The 27,660-nt window shown below is 40.0% G+C and overlaps 1 protein-coding gene across 3 annotated transcripts in view; it reads right to left on the bottom strand.

The window, feature by feature from the left end:
- The window catches only part of LOC124801151 (putative tRNA (cytidine(32)/guanosine(34)-2'-O)-methyltransferase), a 77,606-nt gene that overhangs the window by 13,047 nt on the left and 36,899 nt on the right, over positions 1 to 27,660 (bottom strand). For 2 of the 3 annotated variants that reach the window (XM_047263055.1, XM_047263063.1), the window contains exons 5-6: positions 15,616 to 15,825; positions 5,096 to 5,280 (exon numbers count right to left, since the gene is read on the bottom strand). In XM_047263055.1, the coding sequence (XP_047119011.1) occupies positions 5,096 to 5,280; positions 15,616 to 15,825 (395 nt within the window). The remainder of the gene's footprint in view (positions 1 to 5,095; positions 5,281 to 15,615; positions 15,826 to 27,660) is intronic. The other variant, XM_047263071.1, reaches the window with a different exon arrangement.

Here is a 27,660-nt window from a genome sequence, read left to right on the forward strand (position 1 = left end):
TAACACTCCGTATAATGGTGGCATCATCTGCGAATAGGATGGATGACACAATGCACAGAATTGTGCTTGCCTGGTGAAGAAACCAGAGACAAAACTGCTTCTGATGTGCAAAATCTGTTGCTAGTAAGCCATGCACACACTGTAAGTGATATGGGTAATAACAATTATGGAGAATGTTCCACGTGGTCGTCTGGCGTACCGTGTACCGGCAGGCCAACTGCCTAATACTGACACGGCAGTTGCCTACCACAGTGTTAATCACATTTTCCTCCAAGTCTGGTATACGAACATTTTAGGCATGTCCTTCATGAATTCCTGCTTCTGAACCCTGTCTCAGACAAATGGCAAACACTAAAAGCTGTGGTGGTTGTTGGCAGGGCTAGGTCTTCTGACACAACCTTGCTACCTGTTGCCCATTGACATTTGCCTTTCTGTAAGTAAACACCATGTCAGCAAGCTCTTGATTCCAATATGAAACTATTGGTACAATGCTGTATAACATCTACAGCAAGGTGAGTCAGTAAGAGAAATAAATCAGACACAACATTACCAATTACTATAGCAGGAGAGAGTGCTAGGGCATGACATATGAGGAACAGTATGACCCTCTAGGAGAAAACCATGCATATTGTAATTGTGGCTGATTTTTACAGCACATATTAGACCACAGTCTCTGTAACAAAGTACGGCCGAACAAATAGTTCCTACCATGGAAACCATGCATTTCTGGACATATGTTCGTTAGACCTTTTTTGCTGCATATTCTCTCATTGATCAACCCCTAGAGTTTGTACATGGTGGAAAAGATCACACTGTATGCCTCTGTATGAGCTCTGATTTCTCGTACCTTATCTTCATGGTCCTTATGTGCAATGTATGTTGGTGGCAGTAGAATTGTTCGGCAGTCAGCTTCATATGCCAGTTCTTGAAATTTGCTCAATCATCTCCATAACACTTAGGTGTATCCCAAACCTACTGGTAACAAATCTAGCAGTCCACCTCTGAATTGCATCAATGTCTTCCTTCAATCTGACCTGGTACAGATCCCAAACACTTGAGCTCTACTCAAGAATAGGTTGCACCAGCATTCTATATGCGGTCTCCTTTACAGGTGAAACTCTCTTTCCTAAGATTCGCCCAAAAAGCTGAAGTCGATCATTTGTCTTCCCTAACACAGTTCTCACATTCTTGTTCCATTTCATAATGCTTTGCAATGTTATGCTCAGATATTTAAACAACTTGACTGTGTCAAGCAGGACACCAGTAATACTGTACCTGAACATTACAGGTTTGATCTTCTTATTCATTTGCATTAGCTTATATTTTTCCACAATTAGGGCTAGCTGCCATTCCTCAAACCAACTGGAAATTTTGTCCACGTCATTTTGTATCTTCCTACACTCACTCAACTTTAACACCTTACGGTACACCAAGGCATCATTAGCAAACAACTTCAGATTGCTGCCCACCTTGTCCGCCAAGTCATTTATGTATATAGAGAACAACAGCTGTCCTATCACACTTGCCTGGAGCACTCCTGACAATAGCCTTGTCTCTGATGAACGCCAACATCGAGGACAACATACTGGGTTCTATTATTTAAGAAGTCTTCAAGCCACTCATACATCTGTGAGTTTATTCCATATGCTTGTACCTTCATTAACAGCTGCCAGTGGGGCACTGTGTCAAATGCTTTCTGGAAATCTAGAAATATGGAATTTGCCTGTTGTCATTCATCCATAGTTCTCAATATATGATGTGAAAAAGGGGTAAGCTTAGTTTCACACGAGCGGTGCTTTCTAAAACTGAGTCAAGGACATCAGCTTCTCAATCTGAAGAAAGTTTATTATATTGAAACTGAGAATACGTTCAAGGATTCTGCAGCAAACAGAAGTCAGGGAGATTGGTCTGTAATTTTGCATGTCTGTTCTTTTACCATTCTTGTATACTAGAGCCACCATGCTTTGTTCTAGTTGCTTGGGACTTTGTGCTTGGCGAGAGATTCCTGATAAATTCAAGCAAAGTAAGGGGCCAATGCTGTAGAGTATTCTTTGTAAAATTGAACTGGGATTCCGTCCGGACCTGGTGATGTATTTGCTTTCAAATCTTTCAGCTGTTTCTCTACACCAGGTATCTTTATTACTATGTAATAATGTACATATGCAAGTCTGTCTGGTGGTCAAATCATAGTATGTTTGTATGATTCTCCTGTGTGAACAATTTCTTGAACATGAAACTTAAAGCTTTGTCTTTCGTTTTGCTATCTTCAACTGCCACAAGAGACTGAATGGGAGCCTTAGACCTGCTAAGCGATTTTAAATAACACCTGAATTTTCTCTGGTTCTCTCTCAGAGCTTTTGCTAAGGTGTGACTGTGGTGATTGTTGTGTGCTTTCTGCACAGATCTTTTCACACACGCAAGAATCTCTACTAATCCTCACTTGTCGTCATTTGTGCATTCCCTTTTGAACCGAGTGTGTGACAGTCTCTGCTTCCTCAGTATCTGCTGAATTTTGTTATTAAACCATGGTGGGTCTTTTCCTCCTTTATCCACTTACTAGGCTCATCACTCTCCAGACCACGATTTACAATCTGTGTAAAACTTTACCCATAATTCCTCTACACCCATCTTACTGGAACTAAATGATGCCAATTCACTGTCTAAGGGAGATGCTAATAACTGCTTATCTGCTCTATCTAGCAGAAACTCTCTTCTAGTCCTCTTGACTGATTTATTGACTTTCGTAATCACAGTTGTTATAATGACATCATGATCGTTAATCCTTGTTTCTATACTGACATTGTCGATAAGGTCCAGCCTATTTGCAGGTACAAGATCTGACATATTTCCATTGTGTGTGGGCTGCTGAACTAGCTGCTCCAGACAATTTTCAGAAAATGTGTTCAAAAGTATTTTGAATGACTGTCTGTACCCCCGCAACAAATCCACAGACATCTCAGTCTACACTCAGTAGGTTAAAGTCGCCTCCAACTAGAATTGCATGATCTGGATATTTATGTGTTACTGACCATAGACTTTCTTTGAATGACCCTAGAACTATTACAGCAGAATAAAGTGGCCAGTAAAAACATCCAACAATTAACTTAGTTTAACCTAAACCTGTTATATATCACTTCATTGTCACACTCAGATTCCACCGCAGTAGAGACAATATTTTTGTCAACTGCAGTGAACACTCCCACTCCAATGGCCTCTGATCTGTCTTTCTGATGCATGTTCCATGACTTGTTAAATATCTCAGAGCTTTTCAATTTGACGCTCAGCCAACTCTCAGTCCGAAGAATAATCTGAGTGCGAGGAACTTTCCTGGAGGGCAGTAAATTCGGGAACTTTATTACGAATACTTCGACAGTTTACTGATAAAACTGTGACAGTTGAAGTGTCTTTATTCTGAACATTGTTTGGCTTCTCTTGATGTATATTGACTCGTGAGTGTTCATTGGAGCACCTCAAACTACTGCCTAACCTAAAGAACCCTCATGTGAACTCCACAAGTACTGTGCTACCCAAGTAGCTGCTTCCTGTGTAGTGCACCCTGACCTATCAAGGGGAGTCCTACAAATCCCCACACGATAGAATGATGGTTAGAACTAAAGAATCTGTTTATCATACAGTGAAACCCTGCTTTCACACTTTTCAAGGGACTTCAGAAAAATGGTGTAAAATGCGGGAAAATGTAAAATATGGGAAATAATGTTTTAAGCTGTAAAAGTTATGTATAGGATAACCTCTTGCATTTTCTCACTTTATGCATACGTACGTAATAGGCATCAAAATACTTGTCAGGGGTTTGTTTATTATCTAATAAAGGTTTATTTGCTAATGTAAACCACTGATGTAATGAGAACTGATAACTATCTGGGAAGTAGAAATGCTTGACTCCATTTCTTATGTCATAATTGATGCTTTTGAAAGCCTGCAGCTGTCATTTACTATTTAAATACTGCACCAGTTACATATTTTTTCATGCAGTTTGAAAATTTTTTCTCATCATCAAGTACAAATATTTACACAAGTATTTTGTGTGGTATTTGTATCTTTGTTGTTCTATGTCTCTTGCACTGTATTCATCTTTTTGAGGTTATCAGGTACTGACCTCATTTATGCAGATAAACCCAACACACATGCAAACTATCACTTACATTGATTGTTTGTGTAACATAGAGAATAAATTCTTGAGACACATTTTGCCCAGTATAAAGAAATTCATATTTGGTGCTGTGCTTAAACCAAAAACATATGAGCAATGCGAAGCAAGTGAACGTTTCAATTAGTGCTACAAGTGGCTGAACAATGAAACCTGTTGTTGTGATCTTCGTCACACCTTTGTCAATCAAGAAATAACACATGTGCAGTAGAGACAGTTTGGAAATGATTGTGATTGGTCCTGATATCTTTATTCAAACAAACCTTGACCACCCAGAAGAAGTATTGGATAATCGGTTTACGAAATCTGGTAGTAATTAAAAAAAAAAAAAAAAAAATTGCATAAACAAAGTTGACACTCGGTGCAGTGGACAATGGGAGCGACTGCAAATGGGAAATGCCTTTATGGTCACTCCCATCAGCTGCTGCGCTGAGTGTCAACTTTGTTTGTGGTTTGTGCATATAATAAAAGGGGTGTTACTTACTCCCATCAGCTACCTTGCTGAGTAGAACTCGGCAGCGGCAGGAGGTACAGCATGAAATGTTCCAACATTTACACATTCACTGCTCCAAATCTACTGAGCAAAGCACCCTGATGTCAAGAAACTTAACCATGTAATGTTTGTAAACACTACTTGACAGCCAACATCATTCCAGCATCATTTTATGTCAGTTTTTTCTCCACAAACTTTTTTATATAAATCGTAAATCATGGGAAAATTATAAATATGCTGACACAATATCAGGTGCAAATTAACGTTGTAGACATAGTAAATTTGATTGGAGCAATAAAAAATTCCGTAAATGGTGGGAAAATGTTAATTCCAGGAATGTAAAAGCAGGGTTATACGATATAAAAAACAGCAGATTTTAAGTGGAAACTAAAACCTCCAGATAAAGATAACGGAGACAGTACTTAAAAACTTACCTCAACTGGATAGCACATATCTGCATCATACGGACTTTCTTCACCACAGCATATAAAAGGTACAATAGCATTTGTGGACTGAGACAGAGTGAGAAAGTCAGAGGTTTCCTTCAAAGGCAGCAGTGCCTGCGTAGTTGGCTCATAGTTGACAGGAGGAGAATAGTTTTTGCATAAAACATAGGCTTCTGTAACACAAAAAACTCAAGTGAAACAGAAATGACTTGTTTAAAGACTAAGTAGCCAATGGTACTATACATGCAGGAGAAATGATTAGGGGTAAATTTTAACTAACTTGAATGGTAAATACACCACCATAATGTGTTAAACATACATAGTTCAAAAGCAATTATTAGATATGAAGTTGCTTTAATTTAATTTTCTTTTCACAGCACTTTTATTAGCAGTATATATTGAGTGCATCACGTGTACTTTTGGTATGTGGTAGTTAACTGGCCATCAAGGAAACAATGTTAATCATAAAATGGAAATAGCGACCAGAGCACTTTGTCAAAGAGTATTTTATAAATGCTTAGAATTATGGTACAAGTGGTGCAACTGCAAGAGAATCTCTGTCCTCTTCCATAGATCTGGAACTGACGCTTGACACAGCAGAAATGATGGTCTCTCTGAGTTGTTCTTCTAGCAGTCCTTCATGACCAGGCGCAGCTCGTGGCTTCTATACTGGGGAAGGCTGCGGTATTTATCAATCGGAGCCAACATAGACCTCGGGTTACACTGCAGATTAGTCTGACATAAACAAGTAAGGATTCAGGGGGAGGGGGTGGGCATATCACTCTCTACCCATAATTTCACGTATTGTATCTTCTATAATCAGGTATTAAATATCATTAGAAGCTAACTTCGAGTTAAAATCTTTGGTTAGTGTTTTTATACGTCATCATTACAATTTCTGACACTTTGCAGCAAATCATATGAAAAGACGCGTTTCGGAGAGATCTTTAATGCGACGAATGTTAACTTTGCGGCTGCTTAATATTTTAGGTGTTTTCAGTTCTAAACTTAAGGCGTTTATTGTGGTTTACCTCCAAAGCTCGAAGTTTACGAGTTCGCATGACAATACTGTGATGTTTTGGTGACGTCACAGGTCTTGTGCAAGTAAAGCTCACTGAAATCTTACAAAATACACTCCAAAAAAGAAACTTGCTAATCTCACACGATATCAACAAAAGCAGTCAGCATCAGCAAGCAAGGAAAGTAAAGTAAAGTAATGGGACAAGTTTCGTGTGCTTTGTCCTCTAATTGTTGTGGATTGGCAAGACAGCCAACCCACTATTAGAGGAAGCCGAGAGCGTTTTAGCTCACGAAGGCAGGCGTGAGGTCTGGAACAGGTCAAGGACATTATACTAGCAAAAAAAGTACGTAGCTGCTGGAATACTTAACTTTAATCCATAATTGGTGAACATCGCTCTTGACGGTACATGTTTTACAGCATCAATAGTAACTGGTAATGGCGCCTTGCTAGGTCATAGCAAGTGACGTAGCTGAAGGCTGTGCTAACTATCGTCTCGGCAAATGAGAGCGTATTTTGTCAGTGAACCATCGCTAGCAAAGTCGGCTGTACAACTGGGGCGAGTGCTCGGAAGTCTCTCTAGACCTGCCGTGTGGCGGCGCTCGGTCTGCAATCTCTGATAGTGGCGACACGCGGGTCCGACGTATACTAATGGACCGTGGCCAATTCAAAGGCTACCACCTAGCAAGTGTGGTGTCTGGCGGTGACACCACACTAATCACTTATGAAACTCTCGCTAGATGGCAGTACTGTTATGTTACTGTAGTCTAGTGCACTCTGGCGGGATATTTGCAAACTTATTCTAAATGTGGATATAGTAGCCAATGGCAGAAACAAAACAACTATGTAAAACATTATCAAAACAATAATATTAAACGTCGATTAATGACACGTCGAAGCGTAGTAGAGATGTGCAGAGACAGAGATTGGATAGCGAAGTTTCGGCCACTCTACATTTCTTTATTACATAGGTAGTGGAACGTGAAAAACGTTTGGTGGTTGGTATGACACCCTTAGGCTGCAAGCTCTGAGCCTTCGGGTCGCCCATAAAGAGCAGTACTATGTAGATGCCACGCCCCCAAACCGCTACTACATCCAGCTTACGGACGTTCCAAGGCGCAGCCTAAACACTACTAACCGTTCGGAAAACATCTATCGATACAAACAGTTTCAAAAACGTTGACCGTCGTTATTTTAATCGGAATGGGAAATATCCGAAATTCGTCCTGATAATTTAAATTATGTAATACGTTCTTGCGAAATTTACTTTAACACATATTTTGGGGCAGCTCCACCTCAGAGCCTTTAATTACGAGCCACGCCTGTTCATGACTGAGTTTCCTCATTTTGAGAAGACCAAAGGAGCAATCTGTTTACTTGCTAAAAAAATTTAACAGCCTAGATCACGTAAATATTTCTTTATTGAAGACAACTGGTTTCCACAGTCTTGGCTGTCATCTTGAGGTCTTAAAAACTCTTTTTGTTATGAAATGTGTTCCTTTTACACTTGCATATCATGCTGAGTTGTCATGTGGATAAAAATCAGCACATTGTAAAAGGTTTGTTACAACTAAAATATTTGAAAACATAATCATATATCACACATGCTTGTTGAATCACAAAAACACTTTACATAGTAGCACATCTGTTTAAATACGCTGAACATTCTTTAAACATTTGATTTTCACTGTTTAGAACATGTCTAGCTTATTGAACAGATGTGCTACTGTCTATTGTGTTTCTGTCATGTAACAAGCATCTGTGAGTAACAAATATACATGGACATGACCATTTGCAAAAGGCGCTGTATACCTTCAAATATTTTAGTTATGACAAACCTTTTACAATGTGCTGATTTTTATTCACATGACAACTTGGCATGAGGTCCAGTGTAAAAGGGACATATTTCATAACAAAAAAATATTTTTAAGATCTGAAGAAGACAGAAAAGCCTGTTGAAACTGGTTGTCTTCGAAAAAGAAATGTTTTTACGGTCTAGGCTGTTGAATGTTTTTAGCAATCCTTCAGGAATCTGTGTGTGTTCAACTACCTTATTGGTACGGCTCACAATTAAAAGCCAGTCCCGTAGGGTCACGTTCAAAAACTATTTTTGTTAGCATTCCCACCTCACCAAGAGGAAACTTTAATTGTTTTTTGTCCTGTATTTTGTCACTTGGGCCCTCATACATTCAATTAGATTGACACCAGTAGCTCCCCAACCTCTGTTCTTTAAAGAATCGAACTTTCATTTATAAATGTCACATACACTGAACTATGTGTCATAAAATGATACAATTTTGCAGTTATGTTCAGTGGTGTATGTGGATACTGTCTGCAAAATGTGGTGTGAATAGAATTTAGTAATAAAGCAACAATAACTGAAATGTTGCCTGATTCTGCAATTTTATTGCATGAACATAAAAAAAAAGTACTACGCAATAAACTTTCTTTCGTCATTTTGTGGGGTGTGCCAGTGAGAAAGTGTTGCATAAAAGTTTGAATCTATGTGGGAAGTTTGTTGGAGGTCACTAAGTGCTCTCCTTCTCAAATACTCGATGAATGTAGTCTGGGTAATTTGCACACTGTGAGTTATGCTGCCTTACGATATATACACATTTTCTAACTGTAACACTTGACTTACTCTGTTAAACCTTTAACATAAGATTATAGCTCTTAATGAGTATGATTATGACAGCATTTTAAATTTTGTCAGTAAGTATATGAAATACTGAAAATAAAAATTTTATTGCCCATGAAAGCTGTAAGCCAGGTGTTGAGTTGGCAGAGTGGAATTTTCTGCAGATAAACTTTACAGGTTCCAGTAACACTGCCTTGTTCATGCTTGGTTCTGATGGAACATTTCTCTGTACTCAAAACAAGATATCTGCTTCTTCAACTGCATTGTGGTAGCTTTATCAAATATTATTTTGTGCATGTCCTATGCCCCCTGCCACCGTTGGATTAGCAGCTGCAGCAGCAAGTCGTATACCCCTAGCTTACTTATTTGTTACATAGTTAAATTCTTAATTTCTTTGCGTGTTTTGGGGCACTTGCATTGTTTAATTCATAAATTTCTGGCGTATTATAGTATTTGAGAGTTGTAGCATCGCGCCTTAGTACCTGAATAGTAGATTCTTATTTTAAATTGCGTGTGAGTTTCGTATAGGACGTGTAATTTCGAGTTTTAGTTACTATATTTGTAAATTCAGGCAGATTGTAGCGCAGTCGTTAGGCATTTGTACAGGTTAGTTAATACATTCTTTGCATGTTTCCCTTGCGTTATCTAGGCACGGACTCGTGTTTCAGTAACTGTTGTTCAACATCGATTAGAATGGACAGGGACTGTGATTGCTGTGTTCGGATGAGGGCTGAGTTGGCATCCCTTCGCTCACACCTGCAAGCGGCACTGACTTCGGTCGCGCAGCTTGAGGCTGTTGCCAATGGGCACCACTGTGGGGAGCCGGACTTGGGTATCACGGGGATGTCAACCTCTTCCCGTCTGTCCCCAGATCGGTCTGCTGCTGTGGTTGCCCCGGCTGCTGCCCGCAGTGGGGCTGAGCCCTCGCCTGTGGTTGATTGGGAGGTCGTTCCAAGGCGTGGCAGGCAGCGAAAGACGTCCCCGGAGGCTGATCAAAAAGCCTCCCCGGTGCGTCTGACAAACAGGTTTCAGGCACTGTCTCTGGCTGAGCCAGATGAAGCTGCCTGCCCTGTTTTAGAGGATGATTCTCAGCCTTCAAGGTCCGGGCAATCAAAGAGGGTGGGCTTATTGGTAGTTGGGAGCTCCAATGTTAGGCGCGTAATGGGGCCCCTTAGGGATATGGCGGCTAAGGAGGGGAAGAAATCCAGTGTGCACTCAGTGTGCATTCCGGGTGGAGTCATTCCTGATGTGGAAAGGGTCCTTCCAGATGCCATGAAGAGCACACGGTGCAGCCAGCTGCAGGTGGTGGCACATGTCGGCACTAATGACGTGTGTTGCTTTGGATCTGATGAAATTCTCTCTGGATTCCAGCGGCTATCTGATTTGGTGAAGGCTGCCGGTCTTGCTTATGAGATGAAGGCAGAGCTCACCATCTGCAGCATCGCTGACAGAACTGACTGCGGACCTTTGGTGCAGAGCCGGGTGGAGGGTCTGAATCAGAGGCTCAGACGGTTTTGCGACCGTGTTGGCTGCAGATTCCTTGACTTGCGCCATAGGGTGGTGGGGTTTCGGGTTCCGCTGAATAGGTCAGGAGTTCACTACACTCAGCTGGCGGCTACACGGGTAGCGGAGGCTGTGTGGCGTGGACTGGGCGGTTTTTTAGGTTAGAAGGCCTCGGAAAAGTACGGGGTGGGCCGCAATCTCAAAGGGTGCATGGCAAATACAGGACGTGCATGGATCAAGGAACAGTTGGAATTGTAGTTGTAAATTGTTGTAGTTGTGCTGGGAAAGTCCCTGAGCTTCAAGCACTAATAGAAAGCACAGAAGCTGAAATCGTTATAGGTACAGAAAGCTGGCTAAAGCCTGAAATAAGTTCTGCAGAAATTTTTACGAAGTCTCAGACGGTGTTCAGGAAAGATAGATTAGGCAGAATTGGTGGTGGAGTGTTTGTCAGTAGTGGTTTATCTTGTAGTGAAGTCAAAGTAGATACTCCGTGTGAATTGGCATGGGTGGAGGTTATACTTAACAGCCGAACTAAGTTAATAATTGGCTCCTTCTACCGACCCCCAGACTCCGATGATATAGTTGCTGAACAGTTCAGAGAAAATTTGAGTCTCGTAACAAATAAATACCCCACTCATACGGTTATAGTTGGTGGGGACTTCAACCTTCCCTTGATATGTTGGCAAAAATACTTGTTCAAAACCGGTGGTAGGCAGAAAACATCTTCCGAGATTGTCCTAAATGCTTTCTCCGAAAATTATTTCGAGCAGTTAGTCCACGAACCCACGCGAATTGTAAATGGTTGCGAAAACACACTTGACCTGTTAGCCACAAACAATCCAGAGCTGATAGAGAGCATCATAACTGATACAGGGATTAGTGATCACAAGGTCGTTGTAGCTAGGCTCAATACCGTTTCTTCCAAATCCACCGGAAACAAACGCAAAATAATTTTATTTAAAAAAGTGGATAAAGTGTCACTAGAAGCCTTCCTAAGAGACAATCTCCATTCCTTCCGAACTGACTATGCAAATGTAGATGAGATGTGGCACAAATTCAAAGATATGGTAGCAACAGCAATTGATTCATACCTCATAAATCGGTAAGAGATGGAACTGATCCCCTGTGGTACACAAAACAGGTCCGAACGCTGTTGCAGAGGCAACAGAGAAAGCATGTGAAGTTCAGAAGAACGCGAAATCCCAAAGATTAGCTAAAATTTACAGACGCGCAAAATTTGGCACGGACTTCAATGCGAGATGCCTTTAATAGGTTCCACAACGAAACATTGTCTCGAAATTTGGTAGAAAATTTGAAGAAATTCTGGTCGTATGTAAAGTACACAAGCGGCAAGACGCAGTCAATACCTTCGCTGCGCAGTGCCGATGGTACTGTTTCCGATGACTGTGCCGCTAAAGCGGAGTTATTGAACGCAGTTTTCCGAAATTCCTTCACCAGGGAAGACGAATGGAATATTCCAGAATTTGAAACATGAACAGCTGCCACCATGAGTTTCTTAGAAGTAGATACCTTAGGGGTTGCGAAGCAACTCAAATCGCTTGATACAGGCAAGTCTTCAGGTCCAGATTGTATACCGATTAGGTTCCTTTCAGATTACGCTGATACAATAGCTCCCTACTTAGCAATCATATACAACCGCTCGCTCACCGATAGATCTGTACCTACAGATTGGAAAATTGCGCAGGTCGCACCAGTGTTTAAGAAGGGTAGTAGGAGTAATCCATCGAACTACAGCCCTATATCATTGACGTCGGTTTGCAGTAGGGTTTTGGAGTATATACTGTATTCAAACACTATGAATCACCTCGAAGGGAACGATCTATTGATACATAATCAGCATGGTTTCAGAAAACATCGTTCTAGTGCAACACAGCTAGCTCTTTATTCGCACAAAGTAATGGCCGCTATCGATAGGGGATCTCAAGTTGATTCCGTATTTCTAGATTTCCGGAAAGCTTTTGACACTGTTCCTCACAAGCCACTTCTAATCAAGCTGCGGGCCTATGGGGTATCATCTCAGTTGTGCGACTGGATTCGTGATTTCCTGTCAGGAAGGTCGCAGTTTGTAATAATAGACGGCAAATCATCGAGTAAAACTGAAGTGATATCAGGTGTTCCCCAGGGAAGCGTTCTGGGACCTCTGCTGTTCCTGATCTATATAAATGACCTGGGTGACAATCTCAGCAGTTCTCTTTGGTTGTTCGCAGATGATTCTGTAATTTGCCATCTAGTAAGGTCATCCGAAGACCAGCATCAGTTGCCAAGCGATTTAGAAAAGATTGCTGTTTGATGTGGCAGGTGGCAGTTGACGCTAAATAACGAAAAGTGTGAGGTGATCCACATGAGTTCCAAAAGAAATCCGTTGGAATTTGATTACTCGATAAATAGTACAACTCTCAAAGCTATCAATTCAACTAAGTACCTGGGTTTAAAAATTACCAACAACCTCAGTTGGAAAGACCACATAGATAATATTGTGGGGAAGGCGAGCCAAAGGTTGCGTTTCATTGGCAGGACACTTAGAAGATGCAACAAGTCCACTAAAGAGACAGCTTACACTACACTCGTTCGTCCTCTGTTAGAATATTGCTGCGTGGTGTGGGATCCTTACCAGGTGGGATTGACGGAGGACATCAAAAGGGTGCAAAAAAGGGCAGCTCATTTTGTATTATCACGTAATAGGAGAGAGAGTGTGGCAGATATGATACGCGAATTGGGATGGAAGTCATTAAAGCAAAGACGTTTTTCGTCGTGGCGAGATCTATTTACGAAATTTCAGTCACCAACTTTCTCTTCCGAACGCGAAAATATTTTGTTGAGCCCAACCTACATAGGTAGGAATGATCATCAAAATAAAATAAGAGAAATCAGAGCTTGAACAGAAAGGTTTAGGTGTTCATTTTTCCCGCGCGCTGTTCGGGAGTGGAATGGTAGAGATACAGTATGATTGTGGTTCGATGAGCCCTCTGCCAAGCACTTAAATGTGAATTGCAGAGTAGTCATGTAGATGTAGATGTATGCTTTTGTTGAATCCTGGGGAATATTTTGGAGCAGAAAAATATAAAGCCATTGTCTGAAAACTGTGCATTCACCCCATTGTGATATTCACTTTGCTTTCAGCACTGAAACAGCAGTAAGCAATTTGGAACGAAACCATGAGCTGAGCCACTGTGACGGATGATTGTCCTACCATTTTCAACTGCAATGCTTGTGAGCTCATTTGTCACAGCCCATTGGATGTCTGCGATATCTTGATGAAGCTTTCCTTTCAGTCGCCTTTGCACTTCCGGAAATAAGAAAAAATTTCAAGGTGAAAGGTTGGGCGAATATGGCAGATGTAGGATGCCAACAACAAAATGTCTGGCCAGATACTCAGTAACAGGTAAAGCAGTATCAGGTATTGCGTTGTCATGCATTAAGGACCAGTCCTGAGAATGCCACAAGCCAGGGCAGCGATGGCAAATCGTTTGTCGCAAATGTTTCAAGACTCTGATGTAAAGAGCGTGGTTCACTGTCTGATCTGAAGGAACATACTCATGATGAGCTAATTCTTAACTGCCAAGAGTGTGCTCAACATTGTCTTTGTTTTTGAAGGTTGTCCTTTGACTTTTTTCAAGGCTGGTGATTCAGGATTATGCCATTCAGCGCTTCATGTGAGGGTCATACTGGTGGCACCAACTTTCATCTCCAGCAATAATCTTTGACATAAATATTTGATCATATCTAGCTCTATACAGTAGTTCAGCAGAAATTCTTTGTCTTTCCTCCTTGCATTTGTCTGTTAGTGTTTGAGGGACTAGCTTTGCATTAAGTTTCCATTTTCCTAAATCTTCACATAAAATCTTATTACACACATCATGATTCAAATTTAGTTGTTCTGATATCACATGCACAGTTACAGTCTTCTCTCAATGACTAACTTACACGCTCCACGTTTGCATTGGTATGTGCTGTAGATGTGTGACCAAATCTGTGACTGTATTGCCCTGTACCTCTGCCTTCACAAAACCTTTTGTGCCACTCAAAAACACGATTTGTTGAAAGTGCTTCACCTGCATGACCATTGTCCATGTTCATTAGGGGTTTTCCTGAGCTTGATGCACAACTTAATGTTCACTCTTTGGTCACAATCAGCACCCACTGTGTCACTGTAACTAATGCTCCAAGAACCCAACAGTGTGTTACTAAGTACAGCCTAGCCACTTCGTGAGTTTGTGTACAAACATGGGTAGGTCATTTCAAGGATGCACACATACCAGGTAACATAAAAAATTTGTTCCTTTTTAGTTTTGCAAATTCAGAAATAAAGAAAACTTGTCATGGAACTTTTCTGACACAGGGAGTATGTTAAGTGCAGTGGTTGATCTGTCCACCACTCCTATCTAAATTTGGAGTACTCACACTTGGAACTCGCATATTTGCAGCTTTGTCCACTAACTGGAATTCATTTCCAAATCTCTCATATTTATGAAGCCAGCAAATGTTGATGTTATTTGCAGCTAACCGTGTGTTGACATATAAAGGGTGACGTTGCTAAATGGGGACAAACTGCAGGAAACTACCTCTAAGAGGATAAGTAGCAAGGAAGGTCATACGGGCATATGGCTGAAATGCCATGGAATGTATGATGGTCATATGTGCTTATGACCTGTTTTGCTCCTTAGCCTCTCAGGGACCATTTCCTAGTTTGTCCCCATTTTAGCAAAAGCACCCTGTGTATCAAACTGCTACTAAAATAAAGTTAATACAGAAAACTAGTTCACAGCAGCAATTAACAAACACTGAACACTCTAACAACTGAAAACACAACACCTGGCAAAGAGCTGAGAAAAACGGAAGTGACTGATGCTTAGTACCATGTGCTATTGTTTAAATGTGGTGTGGAAACATAGTGTGTTTCACCAGACGACCTATTAGTGGTGCTGTAGGAAAAACTGGCTCATCATTGGTGTTTCCTGGACAGTGCGACCGTGTTCCCTCCACTGGGCTCAACTGTCAAAAGTCACAAGTTATTTTAACTGCAAAAGGGACATAGGGATAATGAAGAAAAAGTCACAGAGGGTTTGGAACTGGATGTGAACAACTACTTTCAAATTAATACTTCAGTACCACCATTGCAACAGTTAAAAGAAATACAGTTGATCTCTACACATAAAATTTTCTTGAATATGTAAAAATTGAAGTTGTATAATGATTCAGATTCCACAAACTTTGTTTTCTCCTACAGTAAAAACGGCTTGCTTTGTCTGTTACATTATTGCTATCAGATCTGACATGGAACAAATAAATATCAATCATCTTGTGAATATATACTCTCTTTGTACTTACCTATGCTTGAATTTCGACAACATTTTGGTTTGACGCACATGACTTCAGTAAAAAATTGTTTCAGTTTGGCATATACACGGTTAACATCCTTCCCACGAAATATTTTAGCTAGAAATGTTCCCCCTGGTTTTAATATGAGAGTACTGATATTGAGGGCAGACAGCACCAAATATGACTGCACATATTCATCAAAATCACTTTTGTGGCTGACTGAAACATAAGACAACACAAAATCTATACAATAATGTGCAATAAACAAAATGAAATGTATTCTCCATGTCTGGTAAATGTCAGATCATGTGCTCTCAGAGGCTTATGCCACAATATTGCAAACAGCTATATTTGTGGAGTGTTCCAAGATCCACTGCATTTCAGGTGTATAGGCACAGACATCACACAAAAAAGTGAAAGGACTAATACCACTGTTTATATGAAAGTGAATGAGTGGTATTTGAGGTGACTACTGAATGTCAAAAATAATGATACAAGTGCTTATCTATAAACCACAACAATTCAGGCATTTCCATTACTGTTTAATAAAAAATACCAATTCAGTTGTATATTATGAGAAGGAAAGATGCTGAGTCGCACATAGGCACAACAAAAAGACGTGTGTGTGTGTGTGTGTGTGTGTGTGTGTGTGTGTGTGTGCGCGCGCGCGTGCGCACGCGCCTATTGTTGACGAAGGTCTTAACGGCTGAAATCTATAATTGTGAGAGTCTTTTTGTTGTGCCTACCTGTGACTCAGCATCTACATTATATGGTGAGTAACAAGTTTCCTTCTCATAATTCAGTTGATAACTATATTCCGGGAATTCTCAACCAACCAATGCAACAGTGAGTACTGTTTTAATGCGTATGTCATGGCCATTAAACAGTTGTTAAAGTATACTGAATGGCTTCTACTCTGGCTTTAGGTCATCCACATTCTCCTTGTTTTTGCTTCCCATCATTGTTTTGGACATCATTAATAATTTGCTATCATTTCGAAATGAAATTCTGTGAAACCTTTATTTTCAATTCTATACATTGACAAAATGATCTACTGTCTTTCTACAATCATGTGATGATTAATTTTATTACATGAAACAAGGTCAATCAATATATGGGGTAGAGTATATCATCCATATTAAAAAATACAATACATGTGTAGCAAAAAAGATGAGGCCACTACATTTCCTCATCATCGCCGAGGTGACAGTTTCTGAAAATTACATGACCTACACAAACATTTCAACTTACTCATATATTTCAATAAATTTTCATCATATGTCTTCTGTGTGATATTTGAAGAAGAAAATCTCTGATTGATCTAAACACTATCTTTTATGACCACTCTCAGGCGTAATAATGTAAGTCAGAGCTGAAACAATACCTTGCAAATGGATGTAACTGAGGTTTTGTAGAGTGCCTACTCGCTATCATCAGAATTATTAACTTCGACATTTCCTTCTTGAAATATGTATGACAAAAACTGCACCCAATCTGCCACAAACACTTAAAACAGCCCAAAAAGAGTGATAAATTCACCTGAAAAACTAGTCATCTACAAACAGTTTTTGATACCAGGAATTCCATAACATTCCACTCAGCTGAAACAAAACCAAATGCATCCAGAGGATTCTACATCTTTTCATTTTCTAACATATTGTTCAGCGACACATTTGCGTTAAAACTCTTCTGTCACTCTTATAATTGTTTGAAGCTTGGGCTGAAATTTGTTGGATGGATCAGGAGGAAAAAAAAGTTCAACTTTCGTGAGTAACCAGCATATTCCTCCAGAGAAAAAAAAAAAAAAAAACTGTATGCATATTGCCTGAGCCACTGCAAATTCATTTATTCTCATGGCAATTCATGCATATTTTACAAGAAATGGAAGATTTCCAGCTCAGTTGACAAAGACCAACATAAGCTTCTCTGTGCTGAAAGTGAGTACTGTCACTCTATCTTTGTTGATGTCATTGTGTCAATTTATTACTGTGTAACGTTTGTAAGGCACAGTTTTGAAAAACAGTCCACATCTGTCTACATCAAATATTTCTGAGTGCTGTTCTGCAAGTAGCATGCTGTAGCAGCTGGAACCACTGGTTGGTGTGCTCTGGGTAACCTATTCAAACCTTAATACCTGCAGTTATTTGCTACTTAGTATTTATCAGTTCTGTAAGGTTCCATAAATCAATCACATTTGTATGTTCTGGAACATTCGATGTTTGTGTAAGTAGCTGCACTCTCTGCCCAAGTGTTCATTTCTGTTCTGGCTATACCTTGGTGTTTGTAATAAATATGCTTTTAGTGCTAAGTGTTGTACTTCACAGACAACCCTGCTTTTGGATTTAGACTCTATTCTGTTTGGTGAAGACGTTGGGTACTTCAAAATGTCTGCATCACTGTGGCTCCAATTAGGCAACAAAAAAGCCGTAACTTATGAGGACAGGAGCTGGAATGCAAGAAGTACATCATTCCCAAGGTCTGCATACTCAGGAGACCAATGAATTCCTAAACAACAGTAAGTCAGCAGCACATCAGGTATCCATCAGTGTTTTCTGGAGAGGCTGGTTGGGACCCAAAACATGGCTGAAAAGACTCAATCAAGTTGCCAAATATAACAGGCAGAATGACCTGATGTGCTTGGCAAACATGTTCTTTAACTTAGGTGGCACAGCCCAGCAGTGGTTCTGAACAATGAAGAGAAACTCAACAGCTGGCATAAATCCAGGCCAAACTGAAGAAAATATTTGGCAACACGCAGCAGCAAGTCTGCTTAGTGAAAGAACATGGCAAAATGTCATGGGGAAATGGTACAGTCTTACATACAGACTGTTTTAGGCCTATGTCACACTGTGATCCAAGTACAACAGAAGCTGACTAAATCTCACACTTGATGGAAGAAGTTGCAAAAGATCTCTGGTAAAGGATGTCACAACAATAGAGAAAATAATCAGATGGTGCCAAAAAATTGACAAAATGCAACAGAAAAACGTTGGACAACAGATGTAAGAGTGAATACTATGCCTGTCTGAGCATCACATTGTTACTGATATGGATAAGGTAAATGTAAGTGGATATAAGCTCTCTGCACATGTAATGAGAGAAAATATGGAGAAAGGAGGAGTTGCCATATATGTCAAAAGTTATCATTGTGCAAAAAGTATAGAAACAAAAAAGTTTTGTGTAGAGAAACATATAGAAGCATGTGCCTGTGAGCTTAAATTAAATAAAGGCACATTTATAATTGTAACTGTATATAGGTCCCCATCAGGAAATTTTCATCTATTTCTGAAAAATTTGGACTTCTTGTTGTGCTATCTGTCAGACAGGGGGAAGCAAATTATTATTTGTGGGGACTTCAATGTAGATTCTCTGAAAGAGGGTAATAGGAAAAATGATCTTGAAGTATTACTCGGTTCTTTCAATTTGACACCCGTTATTGATTTTCCTACTCGGGTGGTAAAGGATAGCAGCTCACTGATAGATAACTTCTTTATAGACCAAGATAAGTTTAACCAGATAAATGCTCAGCCTGTTGAGAATGGTCTTTCTGATCATGGTGCACAGCTAGTTACAATATATGACATAGCTCCATTCAGCAATACTAAACAGTCCTCCAAAGTAGTACGTTCAGTCAACGATTTAACAATTGCAAATTTCAGGGAAAGCCTACAGCAGTTAGACTGGGATGAGGTGTACCGTGAACCTGATGTCAATTTAAAATATAATTTATTTCATGACATTTTTGTAAATGCATTTGAAAACTGCTTCCCCAAGAAAATAGTTAAATATACTCGTAAGAAACCTTGCAACAAACCATGGCTTACTAAGGGTATAAAAATATCTTGTAACTGGAAAAGGGAAATGTATCTGACAGCAAGAAAGAGTAGTGACCCAGAAACTATCAAAAATTATAAAAACTACTGTGTTATATTAAGAAAAGTTATTAAAAAATCCAGGAGTATGTGTATCATGTCTGAAATCAGCAACTCTGATAATAAAATTAAAACAATTTGGAATATTATTAAAAGAGAAACAGGTCAACCAAGAGCAGAGGAAGACAGTATTACCATCAAATTGAATGAAAACTTTACGAACGAAAAGTCAGAAGTTGAAAATATTTTTAATAATCATTTTCTAAATGTTGTGGATATAGTAGGATCCAGGTGTTCATTAGAAGATGCTAGGCTGTTAATGGAAGAGGCCACACCTATGCAATTTGATACAATTGAAATCTCACCCACTTCTCCCTCTGAAATTAGGAAAATAATAAACTTGCTTAAAAGCAAAAACTCACATGGAATTGATGGCATTTCCAGCAAAATACTAAAAGCTTGTTCTCAACAGATAAGTAAGATTCTCAGCCACCTGTGTAATAGCTCTCTGGAACAGGGCATTTTCCCTGATAGACTGAAATATGCTATTGTTATACCTTTGCATAAAAAGGGGGATACATCTGATGTCAACAATTACCGTCCAATCTCCCTTCTAACAGCTTTATCCAAAATTTTTGAGAAAGTAATGTATTCAAGAGTAGCTTCACATATCTGTAAAAATGAAGTACTAACAAAATGTCAGTTTGGTTTCCAGAAAGGTTTTTCAACAGAAAATGCCATATATGCTTTCACCAGTCAAATTTTGAATGATCTGAATAACCGAACACCACCCATTGGGATTTTTTGTGATCTCTCAAAGGCTTTTGATTGTGTAAATCATGAAATTCTGCTAGACAAGCTCAAGTATTGTGGCATGAGTGGGACAGTGCACAAATGGTTTAATTCGTACCTAACTGGAAGAGTGCAGAAAGTTGAAATAAGTAGTTCTCGTAACATGCAAAGATCAGCACATTCTTCAAACTGGGGAACTATCAAGAATGGGGTTCCACAAGGGTCAGTCTTGGGTCCTTTGTTGTTCTTATTATATATTTATGACTTGCCATTCTATATTCATGAAGAGGCAAAGTTAGTTCTCTTTGCTGATGATACAAGTATAGTAATCACACCTGACAAACAAGAATTAACTGATGAAATTGTCAATACTGTCTTTCAGAAAATTACTAAGTGGTTCCTTGTAAACGGACTCTCACTGAATTTTGATAAGACACAGTACATACAGTTCCGTACAGGGAATGGTATGACGCCATTAATAAATATAGACCTTAATCAGAAGCATATAGCTAAGGTAGAATATTCCAAATTTTTAGGTGTGTCCATTGATGAGAGATTAAATTGGAAGAAACACATTGATGATCTGCTGAAACGTTTGAGTTCAGCTACTTATGCAATAAGGGTCATTGCAACTTTTGGTGATAAACATCTTAGTAAATTAGCTTACTACACCTATTTTCAATCATTGCTTTCATATGGCATCATATTTTGGGGGAATTCATCACTGAGGAATAAAGTATTTATTGCACAAAAGAGTGTAATCAGAATAATAGCTGGAGTCCACCCAAGATCATCCTGCAGACATTTATTTAAGGATCTGGGAATATTCACAGTAGCTTCTCAGTATATATACTCTCTTATGAAATTTGTTATTAACAACCAAACCCAATTCAAAAGTAATAGCAGTGTGCATAACTACAATACTAGGAGAAAGGATGATCTTCACTATTCAAGATTAAATCTAACTTTGGCACAGAAAGGGGTGAATTATACTGGCACTAAAGTCTTTGGTCACTTACCAAATAGTATCAAAAGTCTGACAGATAACCAACAAGTATTTAAGAAGAAATTAAAAGAATTTCTGAATGACAACTCCTTCTACTCAATAGAGGAATTTTTAGATATAAATTAAGAAAAAAAAAGAAAAAAAATATTTAAAAAATAGAAAAAAATAAAAATAAAAAATAAATAAAAACAAAAAAACACAAAAAATAAAGTTGTTATATTAACTTAAGTATGTTGTTAAATTAACCTAATTATGTCATGTATTAGAAAATTCGACTCATTCCACATCATTACGAAATATCGTATTCATGATCCATGGAACTAGTATTAATCTAATCTAATCTAATCCTGAATGTCATCCCCATGATGGTTGTGGAAGACCACCATGACCTCACCTATCTGTTACGCCATTTTATAAGAGAAGAGATACAGCATTTTATGGCAGCCAGAACAATTGGACCAGGTAAGCACAGACTAGCAGCAATGAATGTTGGCCATATACATCAGGAGGTAACAGAGAATGTTGAAGAACAGATGTACAGGGTTTTATAAAAAGTAATGAGACTGAGTTTGTAAATCAAAATTTATTCTAAATATTGCTACAACCATTTAGTACTCTTCAATGTGTGACCCTTGAGAGTCAACAACCCACCGCATGTGAGATTTCCACACTTCAAAAGCTACCATGAACGCTGAGTCTGGGTTGTCCTTCAAAGTCCTCGTTGTGATGGCTTGGACCTAGTCCAGGGTCCCATGATGGTGTCCTTTAAGGAAAGTTTTTAGTTTGGGGAACAAAAAAAAAAGGTCTAGTGGGGCCACATTGGGACTGTAGGGGGGCTGGGGAATTGTTGGAATCCCTTTCTTGGCCAGGTAGCAGGCTACCATGAAACAGGTATGACTCAGCACATTGTCATGATGCAGCTTCCAATCATTGGTGATGGCTTGCCTCACGCAATGGACCCTGGCTTTCAGTCTCTTGAGCACTTCGCAATAAAAAGAACCGATGACAGTTTGGCCTCATGATAAACCATGCCCCTGACGTCGAAAAACACAATCGGCATGGATTTCACCTTCAATTTGCTCATGTGAGCTGTTTTTGGACTTTATGGACATGGGGATGCTGCAGTGTGCCATTTGGCAATCACGCACTTTGTCTCCATGTCATACTGAAACACCCAGGATTTGTCTCTGGTGATAATGTTATCTAAAAATTCCGGATCAGCTTCAAGGCTCTGGAGATTGTCTTGGCAGGCGTCCACAAGTGCTTGGTTTTGAATGTCTGACAAAATCTTTGGAACCATCTAGGTGCAGATCTTCCTCACCAACAATTCTTTGGTGATGATGTTATGCACTGTCATTTTATCAAGCCTGAGGGCGCTGCTATCATCCTGACACTCATGTGATGGTCAGTGTTCAATAAAATGCACACATGGTCAATGTTGTCATCAGTTTTGCTGGTTGACGGGTGTCTGGAGTGGTCCTGGTCCTCAAAGCTGTCCTGGCCCTCTTTAAAGCTCTTCACACACCTGAAAACCCGGGCTTTTGACAGGCAATCATTGCTGCAGGCTTGGAAACACATATCAACGTTTCCTTACCCAATTTTCCTAGTTTCTCACAAAACTTGATGGTGTAATGTTGAGTGATTGTTTGCTAAATGTTGCACCATGACTGACGACTTTGCAACGTGTCCACTCAAGAGCTCCCGAGACAAGAGCCCACAGGCAAACGGCACCTCACGTATTTTCGGCCAGACACCTGGTACCCCCCCCCCCCCCTTCCCCCCAATGTCGCACTGGGAAGTACAGTCATGTAGTCGTGTCAGCAAAAAATCTGTCTCATTACTTTTTATACAAACCATGTATCAATCTTTAGCACCAATCTCTGCCACCAGTTGAATGCATCAGGAACAATGGACCTGGCCTAATTGGACTTACTCCGGAACCATCAAGCGACAGCCCAGCACCTGACCAATGCACATATAACAATTCTTCTGCCAAGAAAGAACAGCCATTTGGAGGACAGACTGCAATGCATACCCTTGACACACTGAACACCACTGTAGAGAAAGAAAACAAGTTTTTGATGTCTGCTTAACTGCCAGATGTCAACCACCATAACAATTCTATTCATGCCAGTCAACTCCGGACAATTAAAATTGACCGGTGGGATGAAGCTCATCACCATACCTGGACAAGGTCACTTCCAAACACAGCATACCTATTCTCTGTGCTGTACAGAGGTACTAGCCACTCAACTAGCTGTTAAATTCACGAAAACTAAGCAAGGCGACCATTTATGAAAGTGAGGCTGCCACAAATGAAAATCCTTCATGGACAACAGTCATCGAGATGCCAGGAAATCTCATTCACAGCCAACCTGTCTTCGCACTTGTTGACTCTTGGGGTTTCATTTTCTGTAATGATGAATGCTTAATATTACCAGATAGAGGAAACTATGTTCCATTGTATGATAATGACTGTGCTGAAAGACTGCAGGAACAGATATTGTAAGAATAACAATCACTGAAGGAACACAGCCCTTCAAATTTGTCATTTTGTCAGAATGTAGTCATAACATAATTTTCAGATGGGATATCTTGATGCATCACAATTAGCCACAGAATGTGGAAGATCAGAGTTCCCAACTAATGAAGCTTTTTCAACAAGCACACCTGACACAGACTGCTGTGAGCGATTGTCATCAATAAAATGAGTCCCAGTTGTCAGTCTAGAAGCTCAGTTAAACTGTGACACTTTTCTCAATTGTAAAAAGTTACTCAGGTTTACAAAAGAAATCTACATTCAAATGAAGTTCATAAGCACTGCAGGTGGTTGAAGAGGACTTTGGATTACTAACTGTCATGAGCAGCTGCAGCTCGTCCCTAAAGATACGTGCACAGGGCTAGCCAAAATAGTGCAGGAAGAACAGCTTAATGTCACTGATGAAGAAATGTGCTTTGCTATCACTACAGGAAACACAGAGGAGGAAGCTACTACTGAATAGCCAACAGGTTCTGGCCTGACTGAGGAACAATGTTGGTGAGTATTAGCTGTTCTGTGACAATTTCAGATGCTTTCATATCTGAAGTGGAGAAAAGACAGATCAAGCAGCACATAGTAGAACACCGCGTAACTCTTGGGATTATCCACCTGTAGGATGTTATCAGCCAGAGAATGGATAACCAAGGAGAAGTGGCAAAGAAGCTGCAAGACGACATGAACCTGCAGAAAGTACCTGTTCCTATTCTGTGGTCCTTGTGAAGAAGAAGGATGGAAGACTGCATTTCTGCGTTGTCTAATAACATGCGTACTTCTGTTACCAACCTATCTATACCTTTCTGCTTGGAAGAGCTGCAGAGGACGGTTAGTAAGTGTAAAACAGGAAAGGTTGCTGGTCTGGATGATCTTAGGAATGAGCAAATAAAACGTTTTGGTCCTGCAACACTAAAATGGATTTTAGACCTTTTTAACAACTGCTTAAGCTCTGGTAGGATCCCCAAAGTCTGGCGGAAAGCGCGTGTCATCGCTATCCTTAAATCCGGTAAAGAGAACAATGATCCTATGAACTACCGTCCCATATCTCTTCTTTGCCATTAGTATAAAATCTTGGAGATAATGATTCTGAATTGCTTGACAGAAGCAATTGACTCTGTGCTCATACCTCAACAGGCTGCTTTAGACCAAGTAAAAGCTGCACATCACAGATCCTCAGTTTCACCAAGTACATCGAAGACAGCTTTGAATCACGTATGGTAACCGGTGTGGTCTTTGTTGACCTGTCTGCTGCATATGACACTGTGAACCATAAATTATCCCTGAAAAAATTTTATGATGTCACTAATGACTCTACTTTAACCACCTTAATAGCCAACTTCCTTAGCAACAGGAGATTTTTCATGGAATTTCAAGGATGGCGCAGTAGATGGAGACTACAGAGGAATGGGTTACCATGGGGCAGTGTTCCGGCTCCTATACTCTTTAATCTACATCTACATCTACATGATTACTCTGCAATTCACATTTAAGTGCTTGGCAGAGGGTTATTCGAACCACAATCATACTATCTCCCTACCATTCCACTCCCTAACAGCGCGTGGGAAAAGCGAACACCTAAACCTTTCTGTTCGAGCTCTGATTTCTCTTATTTGATTTTGATGATCATTCCTGCCTATGTAGGTTGGGCTCAACAAAATATTTTCGCATTCGGAAGAGAAAGTTGGTGACTGAAATTTCGTAAATAGATCTTGCCATGACGAAAAACGTCTTTGCTTTAATGATTTCCATCCCAACTCGTGTATCATATCTGCCACACTCTCTCCCCTATTACGTGATAATACAAAATGAGCTGCCTTTTTTGCACCCTTTCGATGTCCTCCGTCAATCCCACCTGGTAAGGATCCCACACCACGCAGCGATATTCTAACAGAGGACAAACGAGTGTAGTGTAAGCTGTCTCTTTAGTGGACTTGTTGCATCTTCTAAGTGTCCTGCCAATGAAACACAACCTTTGGCTCGCCTTCCCCACAATATTATCTATGTGGTCTTTCCAACTGAGGTTGTTCGTAATTTTTCACCCAGGTACTTAGTTGAATTGATAGCTTTGAGAATTGTACTATTTATCGAGTAATCAAATTCCAACGGATTTTTTTTGGAACTCATGTGGATCACCTCACACTTTTCGTTATTTAGCGTTAACTGCCACCTGCCACATCATACAGCAATCTCTTCTAAATCGCTTGGCAACTGATGCTGGTCTTCGGATGACCTTACTAGATGGTAAATTACAGAATCATCTGCGAACAACCAAAGAGAACTGCTGAGATTGTCACCCAGGTCATTTATATAGATCAGGAACAGCAGAGGTCCCAGGATGCTTCCCTGGGGAACACCTGATATCACTTCAGTTTTACTCGATGATTTGCTGTCTATTACTACGAACTGCGACCTTCCTGACAGGAAATCAAGAATTCAGTCACACAACTGAGACGATACCCCATAGGCCCGCAGCTTGATTAGAAGTCGCTTGTGAGGAATGGTGTCAAAAGCTTTCCGGCAATCTAGAAATACGGAATCAACTTGAGATCCCCTGTCGATAGCATTCATAATATGTATACAAATGATCAACTACCCTCGCTGTACACCAGAAGTTTTTTGTACATGGATGATCTCGCACTGGCACTGTCTGAAGCACTGGGAGAACTAGGATGGTTCTACAAAAATAATAACTTAAGGCCTAACCCTACAAAAAGGCAAGTCTGTGCTTTCCACCTAAAAAACAGATAGGCCAACCAACAACTAAATATTTCATGGAATGGCACTCAACTTGAACATTCATTTTCCCCAAAGTATCTTGACCTTAGAACAGAGCCTAACATTCAAAACGCATTGTCAAAACACCAAAATGAAAGTGTCCGCAAGGAATAATATCATATGAAAACTAAGGGGATCTAACTGGGGTGCATACCTAGTGGACTTCGGCTTTCACGTTGTGCTACTCTGCAGGCTAATATGCAGCACCTCTCTGGCATAACTACTACCATGCTAGGCACGTGGACATCACTCTGAATGAGACGTGCCACATAATCACTGGGCGCCTGAGACCCACTAAAGTGGAGCAGCTGTATAATCTAGCAGGTATAGCTCCACCTGACATCAGGCATGAAGCAGGTGTTCAAGCAGAAGGACACAAGAGCCTTGACATCTGACACTAACCCATTATTTGCCCATTTGCCAGCATCCTCTTGCTTGAAGTCCAGAAAAAGTTTTGTAAGGATCTATGTAAACAACAACAACACAAACCAAAGGCTAGACATGTAAAGAAAGAGAGTAGAGACTGCTCCTCTAGGCTGCAGACAACCTAAAGAAGAACTACCTCCCAGTGATAATGAGAGCTGGTGTACCTGGAAGCCCCTCAACAAATTACAAAATGGTGTTGGATGGTGTAAAAAAACTCTTGAAAAATGGGGATATGCTAGAGGACCCTCAACTTGTGAGTGTGGAGAGGAGCAGACAATGTCTCACCTGCGCAACTGCCGTCTATGCCTGTCATCATGTGCAGAAGAAGAGATGATGCTGACCAGTTCTAATGCCTTGGACATTGCCCATTTCTGGTCAAAGACAATTTAATTCAATGTCTGTTAGTCTATACTTAAGTGTATTTATGAATGCTTATTTATGTACAATTACTTCTGACTGTATGCTAACTGTAATGCTTTGAATGTAACTCACTTTTGGGCAAAAACAAGTTAATCATTGATTTCTTTGTCCCTTTTTCATGTTTACATATTAATGTCCATTGTCTACTTACATGTTTTATAACTGTTAGTTTCTGTTCATTCCCTTGTAATTGATGCCTTTGACATGAATAAAAAATACCTGCAGGAAAA

Source organism: Schistocerca piceifrons, chromosome 1 (assembly GCF_021461385.2).
Source record: "Schistocerca piceifrons isolate TAMUIC-IGC-003096 chromosome 1, iqSchPice1.1, whole genome shotgun sequence".
NCBI lineage: Eukaryota > Metazoa > Arthropoda > Insecta > Orthoptera > Acrididae > Schistocerca > Schistocerca piceifrons.